At 34.3% G+C, this 18,733-nt stretch overlaps 2 protein-coding genes across 7 annotated transcripts; one reads left to right on the plus strand and one right to left on the minus strand.

Moving 5' to 3' along the window:
* Positions 1-387: 387 nt before the first annotated feature.
* Positions 388-5,741, plus strand: LOC128890697 (adenosylhomocysteinase-like 1). Of its 5 annotated transcripts, none has more exons than XM_054149420.1 (11): positions 438-581; positions 2,027-2,074; positions 2,497-2,581; positions 2,814-3,007; positions 3,093-3,417; positions 3,477-3,627; positions 3,706-3,858; positions 3,928-4,093; positions 4,261-4,507; positions 4,589-4,709; positions 4,795-5,741. In XM_054149420.1, exons 1-11 carry the CDS (start codon positions 480-482, stop codon positions 4,799-4,801), a joined length of 1,599 nt encoding a protein of 532 aa, XP_054005395.1. In that variant the 5' UTR covers positions 438-479; the 3' UTR covers positions 4,802-5,741. The 5 variants fall into 5 exon arrangements, with proteins under 5 accessions (XP_054005400.1, XP_054005397.1, XP_054005398.1 ...); XM_054149421.1 differs by having other exon boundaries at positions 2,826-3,007; XM_054149422.1 differs by lacking the exon at positions 2,027-2,074 and having other exon boundaries at positions 423-581.
* Positions 5,742-5,892: 151 nt separating this feature from the next.
* On the minus strand, positions 5,893-18,135 carry LOC128890692 (uncharacterized). 2 transcript variants are annotated; one of them, XM_054149404.1, is made up of 9 exons: positions 17,405-18,135; positions 15,226-15,820; positions 14,517-14,837; positions 13,851-14,168; positions 12,101-13,774; positions 11,872-12,018; positions 11,703-11,790; positions 11,546-11,615; positions 5,893-11,459 (listed from the first exon to the last, which is right to left on the minus strand). In XM_054149404.1, the coding sequence occupies exons 2-9, from the start codon at positions 15,803-15,805 to the stop codon at positions 10,023-10,025; spliced, it is 4,635 nt and encodes a 1,544-aa protein (XP_054005379.1). In that variant the 5' UTR covers positions 15,806-15,820; positions 17,405-18,135; the 3' UTR covers positions 5,893-10,022. The 2 variants fall into 2 exon arrangements, with proteins under 2 accessions (XP_054005379.1, XP_054005380.1); XM_054149405.1 differs by lacking the exon at positions 17,405-18,135 and adding an exon at positions 16,612-16,801.
* Positions 18,136-18,733: the final 598 nt, after the last annotated feature.

The following is an 18,733-nucleotide window of genomic DNA, read 5'->3' on the forward strand; positions in this document are numbered from 1 at the left end:
TCGATAACGATAATGAGACGAAATATGTTCTTTTGCTCAGGGAACGCACTAAACGGTTTCTAATTAAAAAAGGAAGCGACCTGTACTTCGATACAAATTCTCATTCTTCCGTGATAAAATGATCGATTTCCCTCATATCTCTTCATTTTTAATTAGTAAATACATTGATTTGTTAAGAGTAATAAAAATAAACATATCTTGTATCGTTTGGAATTAAATTACGTTGTAAAACATTGTCATTTTACAAGCGCTTTGCAGAAAGTGAATGGAATCGAGGAGAAACTATTTTTTCTTTTTTAATTATAATAAATATAATATATTGGTATGACGGTTAGCTATTAAAGCTGATTAATTATTTATGAACAGTATCGACGAAAAAGCGGCTGATTGTAAATGCCCATCGTGATTACGGTCCTGTAGTCGCATAAAAACACCACCTGTCCGAAAGCGAGCGAACTATTCTTGACTTGGAATCAAAAATGGCTGACAGCGGGGATGCCGTCAACAGTACATCATCAGGAAAAGCGGCCAGAAATACTGTTACCGATGGACCTGTCACCGATCCAGCTTCAAATAATAAGGTAACCCGAAGAACACCGTCATCCAATATTCGAGCAGTAAAAATCTTTCGTCAACTTGGATTGTCCGCGCCCAAGAACTTGACAGTCTAGTGGCACGGGTATCGTACTTACATCTTACAGCCTTGTTCATTTCAATTTCTCTGGCTAATCAAGTCTCTTCCAAATACGATAGAGTTCTTTTTGAATTCGTACCTTTTGACTATTAAAGGAAAGCGACGACTCAGGGGAAACGAGTTTTCCTCGTTACTCTCCTTATATTTTTCGTTTCAAAACACTTTATACACCATCTTTCATTTACCTTTGCCTGTCTTTTTTGTACCTTTGTTTTAGCTTTTTTTTATTGCGTTTCAGCCCAACCCTTTTGGGTCTTGTGACAGCATATTTCCGTTACATAACACTGCACATGGTAGTAATTGATGTACAGTCTTGTGTATACCTTCTGTTTATTGCCAAACATGAAAGTTCCTGCAGCCGTTATGAAGTATAAAAGACCACTATAATTTACTAAAATTTACAAATATATTGTGTTTAAGAATTAAATTCATTTATCTAAAAATAAATATGACAATTTCCATAATAATGTATAAAGCTAAAAGTAAATGTAAAACTTTAAACAGTATAAATGAAAAAATAATTTATGAGCAATACAAGTAACTGTTGAGAGTACACATTTTTCTGCAAAATCCATTGTAGTCAGCAATTCATCAGAGTTACGTAATATGGAAGTAATATTATGGTAATTGACATGAAATTGAAAGACAATTCACGTTTGTGTCAAGGATAGCATGTCTTTTAAAACCACAAGTGTTCTACATACTTTGACCTATATATCCAGTCATATCCATTGCTATTTGTGTAAAAATGTTTCCTAGAAGGTTTTATATAATCCATGTATTCAAGGATAACCTTTGTTGTTTCACTTAAGTCAAATAAAAACCAAAATAACATTTAAGTTGATTACCAATTTATGTTTTCTGTCTAATTGACTTTATGTAATCACATAATAATTGTTGTATGATATATTTGTCTAGGGCATCAACTATATCATGATAAAATGTTATATGCAAAATTTCAAAGGGGATCTGCATGCTATTACACACTTTGCCCACTGTCAAGGCGCTTATATTATTTTACATATAGAGCATTATTCTCACAGTAGTCCGTAGGTTCGGTACCAATCACTCATGCATCGCTCATTACAAGCCTAAATACACTATATAGGCATGTCACGATTAGCACTACCGAACCAATGTTTTGAGCGTCATAAAAGTAAATGAGGAGTAAAAAAAAAAGGGGAGTACTTTTACATGAGTAAAACTTGTATTGAGAGTATTTGAAGTTTTACGTACGAGTACTATCTTTGGGAGCTTTGTACCAAACTACGGACTGTACTATAGAAACTTGATGCAATTTGAATCATGAAATGGTGGTTGTTGTGATTTCAGAGCCTAGAGGCATCAAATAATGCCTTTCACGGCGCGAGAACAAAATTAGTAAGTAAGAATATATGTGTACAAACACAAAGTAAATTTGTACTCCTTTCCATAGAGCATTCCTTGCAATATCCTCAGGGCTGCTTTAATTCCCATGACTACATAAATGTGGTATGTGCCAATAAGTTTACCATTCTTGTCTTCCTATCAAATAACACAGGATAATAGCGAGACGATCTTTTTGTTTCAAATACAATTAAAATTCCAAGTAACTTGCATTTACATATGTAAATAATATTATGTCTATGATATGGAGCAAAAATTTAATTGTATATCGTCTATATTAATCTGTGTCCATTCAGTCAAAAAAAGTAGTTTCATTCGCACTCTTCTGTTTGTAGTCCATTTCAATTCATTGCAGCCCTTTTTAAAACAAAAAATATAAATATTCTCTCGATTAATGTAACTTTTCTAATGTTTAGGATTCCAAGTCTGGAGCCTTGAAGAAGTCCAGCCGCTATCGTAGCCGCTCTTTATCAGCCAGCAGCACAGATAGTTACAGCTCTGGTACAGACTAATTTATTTTACTTGTTACTAATTAATTATTGTACATTCTATTGTTTTATGTATATGTGTACTTAACAAATGTTAATATTATTAATAGCTTTAGTTGTAACTAACTTTGTAGCATGCACTTGTTAATCACAATTTATTTTACCAAACATATTCATAAACTTGTTGCACGTGCACATTGTTGTGGTACTAATCCTATTCGTTTTCTGGCACTTTTGTACTTTAGCTTCTTATACAGGAAGCTCATCTGACGAAGACGATGTTTCTCCACGCGAAAAAATTCAAAAAACGGAGAAGGGTTTCACCGATTTTTGCGTACGCAATATCAACCAACATGCGTTTGGTCGAAGAGAAATAGAAATAGCGGAACAGGAAATGCCTGGAATTATGGCGCTCCGTAAACGTGCAGCTGACGATAAGGTATACATATTATCTACTATGAAAACAAAGATAAATGTTAATATACAATGTTAATGTGTACATCGTCAAGTATTATTTTAACCAGCCATTGAAGAATGCTAAAATTGTGGGGTGCACTCATATCAATGCTCAAACTGCTGTCCTCATTGAAACATTAGTACATCTAGGAGCACAAGTCAGATGGGCAGCGTGTAACATATATTCTACACAAAATGAGGTGGCTGCTGCCCTCGCTCACGCTGGTTATCCAATTTTTGCTTGGCGCGGTGAAACGGAAGAAGATTTCTGGTGGTGTATCGATAAATGCGTAGCAGCTGAAAATTGGCAACCTAATATGATATTGGATGATGGTGGAGATGCAACACATTTAATGCTCAAAAAATATAACGCCATGTTTAAGATGATTCAAGGTTCGTTTACTTTGTATCAGAACAACGGCAAAAATATTAATAATACTGTTAACACTCAGGAATCGTCGAAGAGAGCGTAACAGGTGTACATAGGTTATACCAATTATCCAAAGCGGGCAAATTATCCGTCCCTGCCATGAATGTAAACGACAGTGTAACAAAAACGAAGTTTGACAATCTTTACAGCTGCCGTGAAAGTATTATCGATAGGTAAATTAATTTCAAACAAATCATTCAAATATATCGAAGATACATATTGGGAACTATAATTTTTATACCTTCTCGCAGTTTGAAAAGATCCACAGATATTATGTTTGGTGGAAAGCAAGTTGTAATTTGTGGCTATGGTGAAGTTGGTAAAGGCTGCTGTCAAGCTCTTAAAGGCTTGGGATGTATTGTTTATATAACTGAAATTGATCCAATTTGTGCTTTACAAGCTAGGTGAATAACTTTTTTTTTTTTAAAGTACATATCGTAATACTTTAATTATTCATGAATATCTTTTCACAGTATGGATGGCTTTAGAGTAATGAAGCTAAACGAAGTTATCAGAAATGTTGACATTGTTATTACAGCAACGGGCAATAAAAATGTAGTTACACGTGAACATATGGACAAGATGAAGAACGGATGTGTGGTGTGCAATATGGGACACAGCAATACGGAAATAGACATTGTACGTTTAAGCTTTAACGATAGAATGTAGTTTCTCTAAAATTCGATTAGTCCTTCGATTAGATTTCTTAGGGAGAAAAAACTCGTGTTTCTTACATTTCAGAACAAAAAAAAAAAAAAGAAATGTATTGGTAAGACATTAAGACTCCTTTAATATGTGCTTAACAGAACAGTTTACGCACGCCCGATTTAACTTGGGAAAAAGTAAGGTCTCAAGTGGATCATGTTATCTGGCCAGATGGAAAGCGCATCGTGTTATTAGCAGAAGGCCGTTTAGTCAACTTATCTTGTTCCAGTATTCCCTCATTTGTTGTATCAATTACAGCTGCTACTCAAGCGTTAGCACTCATTGAACTTTTTAACGCTCCTCCGGGACGATATAAAAGCGACGTTTATCTACTACCAAAAAAAATGGGTAAGCGACGTATTGTTGTATGTTTTATGCATTTATCCGTTATCATTTAATATAAAGTAATTTAAAAAATAATGACACTAGATGAATACGTGGCGTCACTACATTTACCGACGTTTGATGCACATTTGACGGAGTTAACGGACGAACAAGCAAAATACATGGGACTTAATAAGGCTGGACCTTTTAAGCCTAACTATTACCGGTTCGTACATAGTTCTACAACGTACTTTAAACCATATATATATATATATAAATTACTATTTATCATTTTTATGAATTTGTTTCAGCTATTAAAAATATGGACGAGTGACATAGCACAGTATATGCGATATTTGAAACTTTAAGTTTACGAGTATTAAGAAAGCTGCCACGTTTCAATAAATTTCCTTCTATTAATTTTGTTTATCGGAATCAATAGAAATTTTTCATAAGATTTCCTGTTAACTTTAACGTGATACTAAGCTGTTTTATTGCCGTAAACGAGTATTTTCCGCGTGTGTCACCAGAAATATCGCCTCAACACTGGTTGCAATAATCAATACTAGAAGTTATATAAGTGAACATATATGTATATTGAGTTAATTTTCCCGCGTATATAAAGGATTAATTTATTATCTATGTAAGCATAAAGTCAGATGTGCAGTTGATCAGCCAAGTCGAAGTTGTAGTTTGCCAAATGCCAATTTTCATAGCGAGAATTTAAACGAAAGTGTGTGGTAAAGATCTGTACGCGTAAAACATTTTTTAATGTCATAGATTACGCGATTAGAAGTTGTCATTGAGATTATCGCGGTCTGTTAAATACTATTTTCAGTAAACTGTTAGTTACGAAAAATACCAATTTTTCTGGTATCATTGAAAATGTGTACATATACATAGAAAATTAAATATTGCAAAACATTTGTTGTCATACGATCCACTGAAATGCGTAACATACATCTAATGAATTAATGTTCGCAACAATTACATCCAATCATTGTTCTCAATTTACTCATTGAAACAGCAATTGATTATACCTGTATTTAGTGCCTCCGTTTCTAAGAGGATGACAGTGTAAACGCCAATCATTTCCACTATGTGTACATAATTATCTAAAACAAACGGAAAACAATTAGTACGGGTAAAAATCTTATCAGATTGATCCTTTTATAATTGATCGTACCTCTGTTTCGATAAAAACTATCGATAATTACAAATAGAAAACTAATAAACATCTATGATGCCTTGTACACCACCACGTTTATATTATTTTAATTTAAACATCCTGTACCTCTTATCGTACCATATAACTTTTATACTTTATCCGTAATAGTAAGGTTAATAAACACACGTAAATCAACAATGAAGGGAATTCATCATAAAATGAGAAGATAAAATACATTACGTCAATATAAATGTTATATATTTCAGCATAATCATTATAAAGTAAATGGCTTTTAAAGCGCTTATCAACAGCATTGATTGAAGATAAGTTTTACAAAGAATTCTTATAGCCTTTTGTATCAACGATCCGTGTATGAGTATTGAAAACAAAATAACTTTGGGATTAATTGTAAAATGAACCTACATAAAATGGCAAGCCTCGACGGCATGGCATATATAATAATGGCATAAGAACAGCGGTCGTACAGAGATAAACTTAAGCACAATTCCATGTATATAAGAAATAAATAATAAAACCAAAAAAAAATGTAGTAAAAATATATTTTACAATACTCTGTACAAGATGTCATTAGAATTAGTATGGAGTCACCTTGACGCAATTTAAGGTTATCAGGAAAATCAGGCTGTTAACCCTGGAATACTGTTATTAAATGTTTTTAATGTTTTATTGCAAACAATCGAGTCTACGTCACTAACTGTTTCCATTTAGAACATCAATATAGTTTCAAATATTATTACAGACATTAATTTACAGAACTTGTAATTTTGATTCGAACAGAAGATTTACAATCACAGTATCCCACGATTAATTTTAGCATAGTGTTCGTATATTTCTACAAAATATAATCCTATATTTGCAAATGTCCATTGTCGGTTAAATTTCAATAAAATTTTGTCTGTTCACAAATACTATATGTGTTCTTTGAAGAATAAACATTAATCGCAAATAACGAAGCTTTTTGGAAACGATCGAGTCTTCGAATTAATACGCAGAAATACAAAGGCACGTAAAATACGTGAGAGTATAATTTTCGAACACGTTTTTCTCTCCTGAATTAACAACAAATATTGTAATCAAAATCTGATAATTTGTCTCAACAATTCACTGCACTCTGAATATATATAAAAAAATCTACAATCAGGGAGCTCAGTAAAAAAACATGATACGGTATGATTATATTACATGTAAAAAATCGAGAAAAATGAAGCAGTTAATATTTACATTATTCGATTATTCGCGTGTCATTGCACTGAGATTGTCTCTACTACGTAACTGTGATTTTAATATGCTAGACTTTTCCTTTCATTGTAAACGGGGTTTCGTCAATTAATATTTCATTACTGATCACACCATTAATTTTAAACAGGGTTTCGTCAATTAATTTTTTGTCATTGATAACACCGAGCTCCCGCAATATCAATGATAATTGTAACATAAACATTATAAACATTCGTAACGAACTATTCACTATTCAACTAAATTATACAAGAATTGTTTGATTACATTAAAGAAAAGAAATCATGAATATACGCGCTCTATATATGCTCGATCTCTGCAAGGCAAATTAATCGATAAAGATAAATGTTGTAATGATAGAAATATGTCTTACGTATGTCACGTATTCGTAGGTCATCGCTACATTATATATATATATAATTATATATATATATAAATCACTTAAACCACAATTCCATCGTTTAAAACTTTTTAGTCTAGACTAAATATACATATATAAATATATATATATATATATATTTAGTATGCGATAAAGTAGTTCTTTTCTCGTTTATAAATATGTAACAAAAATAGATAATAATAGATATATATTGTATGTACAATGTAGACATGTAAAACCTAACAAAGTAGATAGCGCTCGATTATTTCCACTAAATCAATCTAATAAGCTTTTATCGTGAAAAATACCTAATTATCTCAACATGAGCATATTCAAAATCTTGCGTGCATTTACTTCTCACTTTGTTTTTATAAGACAACTATACAACTAATTAATATTTTGTTTTCCTTTTACTACACTTTTGCAAGGATCCTTACGTGGAATATTTTCCGAGCGAATCGTTTAGTTAAAATTTTCTCCTCGTGGTGTTATTTCAATTACGCATTTTTAAACACTCTGTGCACACATGTCCCTACGTAAAAAGTATATGTATTCTGTTGATAGAATGCATCACGATGCACCGGACGTCCATCGATTGTGTTTATTCCTCTTTTCAACTTAATATTGTTACAAACTAGGTAGCATTTACATGTTACACGCGACTCATTAAATATTAGCGATTCATCTCTTAGTAACAACAATAACATACGAGTATACGTAAGCTCGCTCCAGAGACAGTTCCATGGACGTCAATTTGTTCCATGAAACTTATTACATATCATTTCACAAGTACAAACAACATTTTTTTTTTTATTGTTATTTTTTCTTGATTAGCATATACTTTCCACAAATTCGTTAAGAGAAATTGTTTGAACTTGTGAAATAACTCGGATATACATCCTCCCAGGCCTTTTTTGAACTGGTATATTGGTGAGTAATTGAGTTGTTCGATTTTGCAACCCGAGGTCAAGTACAGACGATTGATACGCAATTACAAAAAGTGATCGATGAATTTGATTGTTCACGATGCAAGAAAGGTCAATTTTTTACTTTTTTTTCTCGATGTCTATTATGATCTTTACTTTATATAAATTTCTTTTGCAAATTGATTATCACGAAGATCGTTCAATGAATTGATTAAGAGTAATGCTTTAAAATATGATATGTTCCGATTACCAACAAATTATTAATATTGAAATTGATGATAATGTAGAAAACATAAGCGTTAAAAAAGGCCTGTATAAACTCATGTACCCCGTCAATGACTAGCTTAAGGTATTATGCATATATATTCTTGTTTTTTTTTTTTAGCATAAATGATTCAATGGCATTGCATAGTTCCTTAAAATTTCTGTAAAGTATAGTATTCAATTGATGTACCAGCACTTCTTCAACATTCTAGTATTTCCAAATTCATTCAACTTTGCTGACCATCAAAATAGTCCGTTTAAACTGTACAAATGATCTTGTGTCCTTAAAATAACCTTTCTTTGAACAAAAAATAACAACGTTTAAAACAATTTATTTGCTGATAAAAGTTAAAAATGATTGTAGTTTCACTAAAAATTTGCAGTGAAGTCAGCAAAGATATTAAAACGGAAACAATATAGAACGTTTGTTTTCTGGTATGTCTAAATTTTCAACAGATATTGAAATACGTAAGAAACATGCAAAATATAACTGGTCTCAGAACTCCACTTTGATTAGTCTTTCCTTATCTTATTATCCTTGACCCTGTACTCGTTATCATAGTTTCCTTTTACTGTATATTTTCTGTCAATCATTGCTAGCGATAGTAAAATACTACAGGAACGATTTGTAACTTATATATACAGATAAACAAATTGCGCGTACAAATGTAGTTCAGCAAAAATCGTTATAACCTCTGTACGTACTCCACGGCTTTAACAAACAAATGATTCGAATATCAAAAATTTCTGTTTTAGTTACGCTAACCGCGAAAAAGATCAAAATTGCAAGTAACTGTTTTTGCAATGCATTCTCGGCATGATATTTGAATAAAGATATTTTGAAAGATCTTAGATTTATTTTGAACGTATTCGAAACGTGAATATTTTCACAAAGAGTTGATTAAAAGCTTCACAATGATTAAATGACTATTGACTTTACAATGATAATTGTTTTACTGCCATAGATAGTCAGCAAAGAAATTTGATTGTTCCGACACAAGCTGTTTGTCAATGAATGTATGCCACATAATTTACTTAAACTATGTATCCTTATGCTATGGCGTTGCTAGTGATTCTTACATCACATTGCACGATATACAATATAAAAGTAATTCGTTTTGTACATACTTTCACAAATGAGGTTATTTTCTGTTCGATATGTCCTCATACCGAATGTATCGTTGTATACGATATTCTTCTTTAATTACGCTTTCAGTCGTAATGCGACATCGAGTCATGCTGTTTCGCGCAAGATCCCGGAAAACACACCGCCGTAGATATATAGACACTAGCATGTCCACCTCCCTTAGGACGCACAGTTTCTTTCAATTTCGTATTTTTCAAGTCTTCGATCTAAATACTATACTGATAAAAAACAAATGTAGAGCTTACTGTTGTCGATTATATTTCGAAAGCACCTACAAACGTTAAATCGTATTGCACCACTTTAGTTCATTAGGAAGAGGTTCCTGTGTTGAAGGAAATTCATACGAACCGACAAGTACAAGCTCACTGCCAGAATCGATACATTCGCATCTCTTCTTTTCATTGAACAGTACTTGGCACAACAGTCACTTTACTGTATTGTTCGTCTGACTGTCCGGCGGTGTTCTGTGGCAGTGGTTTTTCAAACCTTTCGTGCTGCACGTACGGCGACGAGACTGTCGACGATCTATGTTGATCTAGCTTTGGATTTTCCGCTATGGTAACGTAACCAGTGCTCTGTTTGGCCGTAATAATAGGCTTCTCTGGATCTAACTTCGAACTTGGTTTTGTACCACCAGTCTGCCAACACAAAGGATATGTCGTTATAGAATCTTCGTCACTTCGATTCTCTATCGTTTCCGAAATGGACACTTCTGGTTTCCCCACTTGTTGTTGTTGCAACATTTGGAACACGGAACTCGCTAGAACATAAGGCTTCGATCCGTCAGTCGTAGACGCTTGAAGTACACAGGACTTCTGCGAAGGCTCCGATACGGTCGGTTGGAAACTTGACTTTTTCGAAACCTCGGGAATCGAGGATATGGAAACGTACGGTTTCGAAGAAGAATCCAAAGTGGAGGGCAATGACATTGGACTCGCGAAAGAGGAAACGAATGGTTTGTTGCACGAGTCAGTCAGAGATGTTGATGCGAATGGAGTGGATATTATCGTACTTCTTCCACCTCCCTCAATACCGCTTAAAGTGAACGGTTTTTTCTTCAATGGATCGATCAAACCCGTTTGCACATACGGTTTGGAAGTTTTATCAGAAGTAGAGAATGGAATTAAGGATTCCAGTTTTGATTTGTTCGTCTCGGTAAACGTCAAATCATCTAAATCACCCAAAGCATCGATTGTTTTCTTGTCCTTTTGTTTCTGTTCCAAAGAGGCTAAGGTTATATATGGATTAATAGGTTTAGTTTCCGCTTTAATGGGTATCAACGTATCCGCTGTGGATTCCGTTAGATCACTGTCATCTTCGGATTTTGATTTCACTGGCTTTGGCACCGAGCCTATAACGCTGTAGCCACCAGTAGTTAAAGTTTCTTTAGAAACAGGGCTTGGATTGCTCGACAGTTCCTCTGACGATGGCATACTGATGTAACCAGTCGAGGACCAAGTATGTTGAGAAGTCGTACAGCCTGTACTGTCGGTTAAATTTGGCGTGGATCGCGCCAAGGATAATGTGTCTCCAATAATGGGCTCCCCAGACTTTGCAACCTTCACATAAGGTTCCCAACGCGCTGTTTCTGTTGTAAATCCTGGTCTTGTAATTCCAACATTTCTTTGACGCAGACTCGAAGATTCCCAAGCTGGTAAAGTTTCTAATAATTTATTGGGTGACACTGGCATAGGATCTATCTCGGTACCACTGTCACTAGAAACTTGAGAATCTGACGTGAGAGACGAGGTAACAGATTCTTGTCCACTGGAACAACCGCTTGAATCAGCAGAAGATTGTCGTATGTGTTGTTCACCAACCTTCTGAAGAAGTTTCTGTAATCAAAATATACAACACGTAAGTAACCAAAGTCAAATCTTCTAATAATACAATATCTGTTCTTGTAAGAACTACACATTACCATGTTCGGTGCCAGTCCCGGTGGTAATTTCACTTCAACATCTTGCATAGCTTTGCATTTCAACCACATTCTACAATAAATGAAACAGTTAGTCGGATAACATTTGTTCTATAAAATATTTTATACTGAACAATATATATATATACACATTCTATACCTCTTTAAAACGTGTCCAAGACAAAGGAGAATCGCGAGAATAGTAATGCCTCCTATCACCCATATTACCCACATACTAAACGATGGTCCTGTAGTGTAATTAAATTGTTAAATAATTGTTTTCACGTAAAGATAAAGAGTAAGACATATGAAATTAAATGGTAACTTACCATCACTGTAACAATTTCCCTCACCAGGTTCAGACCATGGACCCTTTAAATGTACGTTACCCGGCGCAATATTAATAGCTCTTACACGAAATTGATACAGTCGTTCTCGTCCTACAGTCTTGCAATCAGGAATAGCTAATTGAGCTTCTGCAATGCCAAAAAGAAAAAAAAATAATACAAACAATGAAATCGCATTCCCAACAAATACATTTATCTTTCACAATATTACCTGTACTTGTACTATTTTGAACTTCACCATCGTTCGAAGATATTTCGTAATAGTTCAAGTGACCAGCTGAGTATTGAGGTTTATTCCATATGACGATCACTTGGCTAGAATTCACGAAGCGCACATTGGGCACATTCATTTTCCCCGGTACTCCAATCTTCGTGGTTTCATGGATTATAGGTGACTCTGTACTGCAAGCTACAGTACACGCTGCTATGCTAATGTTGTAATTCGTGTGTGCTAGTAGACCCTTCAATTCGATGTGATTTGCTTCATCGACTTCTTGTACTTCTTTATTATAATACACCTTGTAGTAACGCAATACACCGTTCATTGCATCCGGTGGTTTCCACGTGATGAACATTGTCGTGTTCGTCACATTAACAATTTTAACATCATGCGGTGGAGTTGATGGTGCAGCTTCAAGTGTTGTATTGAATAAAGGATCACCGTGCACTCCTTCTCCAGTTTTTGTTAAAATAGCAACAGTCAGCATATACGTTGTATACGGTTTCAAATTGTTCACTCTTCCGTTCGTAGTGTGACGATCTCCTTTTATCGTTGTATTCAGTTTCGCACCTTTGCAGATCGAGTTCAATGGCGAAACAATAGGGCAGTAGTAAATATTGAATCCCTCGACGATTCCAATGCGATCCGAACACTCTAAATTCCACCTAACTTCGATAAAATCGGAGCCAATTCCATTTATCCACACCGATTTTATTTTTCCGATATCCTTGTTATAAATTACGGTACACGAAGCCCATACCATTCCACTACTTCCCTTATTCGTATTCGTAGAAATCGCAAATTGGTAAACTTTGTCAGGATCCGGCACTGTCATATTGTAGACTGTTACATTCTTCGATACATGGACCCAGTCTAGGTAACCAGTGCACTGATACGGACGATCGCGTACATTATCGCACCAAAAAATTGTGTAATTTGTGATTTCTGTATTCATAGGTGGCTTCCAGGATAACTCGTGCAAGCCTTTTTCAAACGCAATTTTTGTGAATGCTATCGGTTCACGGGGTGTTTCGCTTCGACTAGGAACAAAAATTGTAGCTCGTTCCTTGTTTGCTCCAACAATATTTTTTGCAATGACTTCAAATGTATGACTGTAGAAGCTGACTTTGACTTTAATATAGGTTGTTGTAGTTTCATTTAGAAGAAGTGACAATTTTCGTCCATTCTCTTTCACATGACGAATCTCGTACCTAAAGTTGACACCATTTTCTAGATATGATGGTATAGCTTGCCAATACAAATACACGTCTCTGTTAGCGCTATTTTCCGCTATTTCGAAACTTCCAATATCGGTTTTTGGAGGACGATCGGGTAATTTCGGCGACGTTCTGAAAGTAACGTCACTAAACTGACTCCATTTATCTTCCCCTGTCGCGACAGCACTTCTCATGAAAACTCGTACATCGTAGCCAGTGTTGGCATACTTTAATCCAGTCAAATTATAATATCTCTTATGCGTGCGATTATCATTTGTAATATCGATTACTTCCCAATCTTTCTGATGATCCCACTGGTTTTGATACATTATTCTATGATGTAAACCAGGTGGAAAAGTTTGCATTGGAAAAGGTATGTTCCAGTATAATAATGCACTTTCGGATGTTTTATTAATAACTGACAGATTAGCCGGCTTTGCAGGAATAACTAGAAACATTTACATTATCTTTATCATTGAAGTCTTAACATACCAAGATTGATTATAGAAATAATAAATACATACTGTGAGCATAATGATGAAATTTATACTCGAAACTAGCGTTTCCTAGCACATTTTCCGCGGTGAGTATAAACGTATAGTTTTCGTAAGGTTGTCGATAAATTGGGTTTGTAGTTGTATCCCAAAAACACGTATTCGGTTTTTGAGTTTTTTGAGGTTCTTTTGGGCATGGAAATAACATTCGCCCACCTGCTCTTCCCGGCAATTTGAACACAAGCGTGAATTTTGTTGTAACGTAGTTCTGGACAGGATCCCATGTACAGGTCAAATTTTCCCAATTACGAGATATACAAGTAAAATTTTCTGGCTCTTCAGGTTTAACTATAAACAATTAATGGATACTTAGTAAATCGATTTAATATTTTTTCGGTAGAAGATTTCTTTTTTTAGATAGAAGTAAGTTTTAAGAGAAACATATTATACTAGGGATGATTATAAATGGCTCTCTTTATATATGAAGTTCACTATGTAAAAGGTCTTATCTTGAATGATAGTCAAATATGAATTCTAAGATACAGACATATTAAATAGTATTCGTATAATTCTAATGAAAGCAGGCTCTCAATGCTTGCTCTTGTCTCTGTAAAGTACCTTTTGACCTATCCTGATAAGGATGTATGAATGACACTATTTATTAGAATCTGCATACTGCAGATGTAAAATACTTACATCCAACTACAACCTTGTTTAAACAAACTGATGTATATTGTTTGTTTTTATCATTATCTAGCCTCAGTCTACAATAATACATGTCTTCTGCAGGTGGGGGGCTTTCTACATCCAATGATATTGTAGTTTCATTAACAATTGTAATACATTCTGGTTCCATCTCTCTTGCATTGCGAAAGAATACAAGATCTGAGGCATTTTTTCCACGAAAGTTATTGTCCACAAATGTTTGATTCAATATACAAAGTATTTTTAAAGGTTGACAATGTGTTTTCGGAGGTTTACAATGTTCAAGAACAATATCACCTTGAGGCCAAGTTCCTTAAGGGAAAAATATATACAATATTTAAAGTAATTCATTTAAGATTGTTTATTAATTTATGATATATATTATATAGAAAACATGACTAATTTAATAGAGTATACTGTGAATTTACTCTAAATTTTAGCTTCTACTCTGCATCCAGTGCATTAAATATAGATACATGCATTTAGCATCAAGCTAGAATTCCAAAAGGAGAAGAAAGGTACAAGGTTTATTTATAAACCAAGCTGCACTAGGACGACACGAGAAACGAATAATTAATATTCTTATTAGTTTTGCATCTAAAAATTACTTTTCTAATATGCAATTTAAAGTAGCTGTTCTATTTGTTAAATTATTTTAGAAATATTAGATTTATTTATCAAATAAATCAATTAAACTTACTTCCAGGTGTTTGGAGGCCAACTGCACACTGATTTGGATCTGCATTGCATAATGTTGTACACAATAAAATAATAAAGGAGATTAAAAATTGTCTCCAAAAACAATTTCTCCACTGTGTACCAACTTTTTTTGTAATTGGTAATAGCAAAAGCTTATTTGCTTGAGTTTTCCACAAATTGCACGTATTGGAACATACGTAATTATTTACAATTTCTTTCTGTTTCGGACAATGCATTATATCACATTTACAAATACAATGATTAACATCTTCTCTAGATATACAGTGATTGACCGAGCATATGTCGGAAGAATATTTAACAATTACTCCAGTTTCTGCTGTGTCACGCAATTCATTTTCTATTCTGTTAAAAATGTCCTTCTCCTGAGAGAGACAAGTATTAGTTATTACATGATTACTTTTATTTTCACATTTCTCTGAATCACAACACAGAGTCTCTGTCATCCTATGCACGTCCAAAGATTTAACAATATCATGTCTTGATGCACCTTTCGAATCTGACAGTGAAAATTGAAACATTTCTTGTAGTAGCCTTTTGAGACTTGCTTTGGTTGAAGACATCTTGTGCTCCCATCACTGAAAAGAAACAAACAATATTACCATACCGTAACAATACGATACATCAAATCAAAACCATGAGATAGGGAAAAATGAAACATTTTAAAGTAACATGCATCAACACAGCTCCAAAGTTCCACCATGACTGAATCCTTATGATCATAGAAGGTGAAGATAAGGCAGATATTAACGAGATCAAATATATTTCTGATTGGTAAAATCAAGGCCATGAATAATCTAAGAAGTATGAAACTCATTTATTAAATGCTACTATATTATACCATAGGTGCATACCAAATGAGTAGACAAACAAAGATCAAAGAAACACTCTGACAAAAGCTTGAGTAATGAATTGTTTATTGCTACAGATTAAGTACCATTGTTTAAAGGTAGTTCAAAACTAGATTTTAAGAATTCTAATTTAAATAATACAGTGTAAAATCATGTAAAACTAGTATTGGAAATGTATTAACTTAAAAATTAGTCTTAGACTTATCGAAATACTTTTTGAAAATTTGTATGTTCTTTATAAAAATGCATGTTGCGTATCTGAAAACATTTTCGTAGAGAATTAACTGATGTTTTACATCTTACAAAATTTGTACAATATAAAACAATTATCTGTCTACGCGAAAAAAAATTACAACAATCTTGGTGCGCTACTGTAATAACAACTAACTCGAAATACGACGCTTTGTTACTTCAAAAAAAGACACTGTATAATAATAAATTCTAACGATGTAAAATACAGATAAAACGAGTCAAACAAAAATTATCGATACAGGTTGTACACGTTTGTAGTCTTTTACGTTATTAACATATCCATTAAATAGATTCGTGAATCACAGCTCGTCGTTGTTGCTATTTACTAAAAACAAATAATTAACGAAGTAATAGGAAAAGCTGATAACTCTAAAACGTAATCAGTCATCGCGATCGTGGCGCATGCGAAACAGAGAAAAATAAAAAAAGAAAGAATTATACAGATATAGATATATGTATATATATATGTGATATAGGGTGCAGTATTTCTACACAATTATTTAGTACGATGCGGTACACAACTGGTTCTACCATTAAACTACGGAGCATTCTTGCAGATATTTGAGACGCGTATCGCATTGAAAGCGTTACAATCGTTTATTTACGAGCATACGTTCCTATGCTCACAACGTAACGCGTTCCTTGTAGATGCTCATACCTCGTATTCCGTCTTGCTCGCGTATATGTACATGTATATATATAGTATATACAGAAGTATATATATATATGTGTGCGTATACGTATACGTATGGCTGCCTGTATGATGGTGAGATCTCATGAATGCTGGCCTTACATATACAACGCACGCGTGCACACAGCATACATACGCGAAACAATGCACGTAACAGGTTCATTTTCGTACGAAAGTTTGTAGTGTCGTCTAGGAAATGTAAAAAAAAAAAAAGGAACGCGATCGATTACTTGGGAAAATCTGCTGTTGAAGAAGCATGGGTTCCGTTTCGCGGAGAAATCGGCCGACACGACATATTTTGTAAGAGCTGGGAAAATCCTAAACGGTCGTTCGTTCGAATATCTAATCATTTCTGAGAATGTACTCACCGTCAGCGAGTGATCGAAACGTTTTCGCAGATTCCTCATCGTGCTACCATGTACACTATACTCGTTTCCAGTCCACTTCACTAAACTCAACTACACTACGGGGCGGTCGAATGCGAACCCGTTCTACCAGCTGAATATATCTTCTGGTCACCGTAAAGCACTTTGAGATTCAACGAACACGGAACCTCGCGGAGCGCACCATAAACGCGATTTCACGGCACGGTATCACAAACGCCAGCCACATCAATCGGTCGTGTCACTTCATATTTGTGAAAAAATTCTGTTTACATTCGCCCAGAGGGACCTACGAATAAATATATACTTACGATATACATTCTGGGTAAAATACGTGCGATCAATCGACAGTGGTGCCAACATGTCGACGATCAACCGACGACATGAAAAACCAGTCAAATACCCTCGTCACTCGTTTCTACGAATTTCAAGTTCCACGAGATACTTTCGAGTATAAGATTTAATTGTTTAAAAAGAACTCGGACGTAAAATGAATAGAAAACACGTATTTCGAACATCGTAGTTTAACGACAGTGGCTGACGTCACGACCGAGACGTCAAGCGTCGCTTTCTTGGAAATGTAGGCGCAGGTTTCATTGTTTCATGTGATCGTCACTGAACTATTGGGAAATCTGTCAATGTTAAACGAAAACGTGGTTTCGTTTAACAGCAGAAAACAGTTGCTAATCAGTTATAGTCTTAAAATAAAATTTCAATAAAATGAATATTTCTATACAAGAAATTTGTAAATTTGTAAATTCTCGATGCAGCTAGATGATGGTTTAATAGCAGTAGCGCCATCGGCTGGAAAACACCTAAATTTGTAATAAAGTTAATTTCTATTCTTGACGCTAGATGGCGAGTGGTTTTATATCAATTGCGCCATCTGTGAGAAAACTCCCAAGTTTGTAGTAAAAATAGTTTCCACTATTTCCGTTAGATGGCGCATGATTTAATACCAGTGGCGCTATCAGTGGAAAATCGCCCAAGCTTTTAGTGAAGTTAGTCACTATTTTTTACACTAGATGGCGCCATTTGTCGATAAAAATTGCGCCATCTAGCAGTAAAAATAGGAACTGTATGAGGAGAAACTTGGGCGTTTTCCCACCGATGACGCCACTGGCACAAAACACCAAGGGTTCTGATCCAAGCTTTCAAAATTTTTAATATCATTTTTGGTCCATGAAATGCATTTTTACGTTTATTATATATTAAACCTTTTTCTTGTGACCCAATGAACGTATTAACAACAACACCAATTATACTAATGACACTGATTTATAGTTTTCAATTAAAATTTGCGTACATAAAATA

Source organism: Hylaeus anthracinus, unplaced genomic scaffold (assembly GCF_026225885.1).
Source record: "Hylaeus anthracinus isolate JK02 unplaced genomic scaffold, UHH_iyHylAnth1.0_haploid 12001, whole genome shotgun sequence".
Taxonomy (NCBI): Eukaryota; Metazoa; Arthropoda; class Insecta; order Hymenoptera; family Colletidae; genus Hylaeus; species Hylaeus anthracinus.

Coding starts and splice junctions, on each gene's coding strand:
- LOC128890697 (XM_054149420.1), top strand. CDS start 480: ATGGCTGACAGCGGGGATGCCGTCAACAGTACATCATCAGGAAAAGCG. Junction 3,859..3,927: donor ATTTGTGCTTTACAAGCTAG/GTGAATAACTTT, acceptor ATCTTTTCACAG/TATGGATGGCTTTAGAGTAA. Junction 4,508..4,588: donor TCTACTACCAAAAAAAATGG/GTAAGCGACGTA, acceptor TAATGACACTAG/ATGAATACGTGGCGTCACTA.
- LOC128890692 (XM_054149404.1), bottom strand. CDS start 15,805: ATGTCTTCAACCAAAGCAAGTCTCAAAAGGCTACTACAAGAAATGTTT. Junction 14,169..14,516: donor AAACAAGGTTGTAGTTGGAT/GTAAGTATTTTA, acceptor AATTGTTTATAG/TTAAACCTGAAGAGCCAGAA. Junction 11,616..11,702: donor CTTGGACACGTTTTAAAGAG/GTATAGAATGTG, acceptor CATTTATTGTAG/AATGTGGTTGAAATGCAAAG.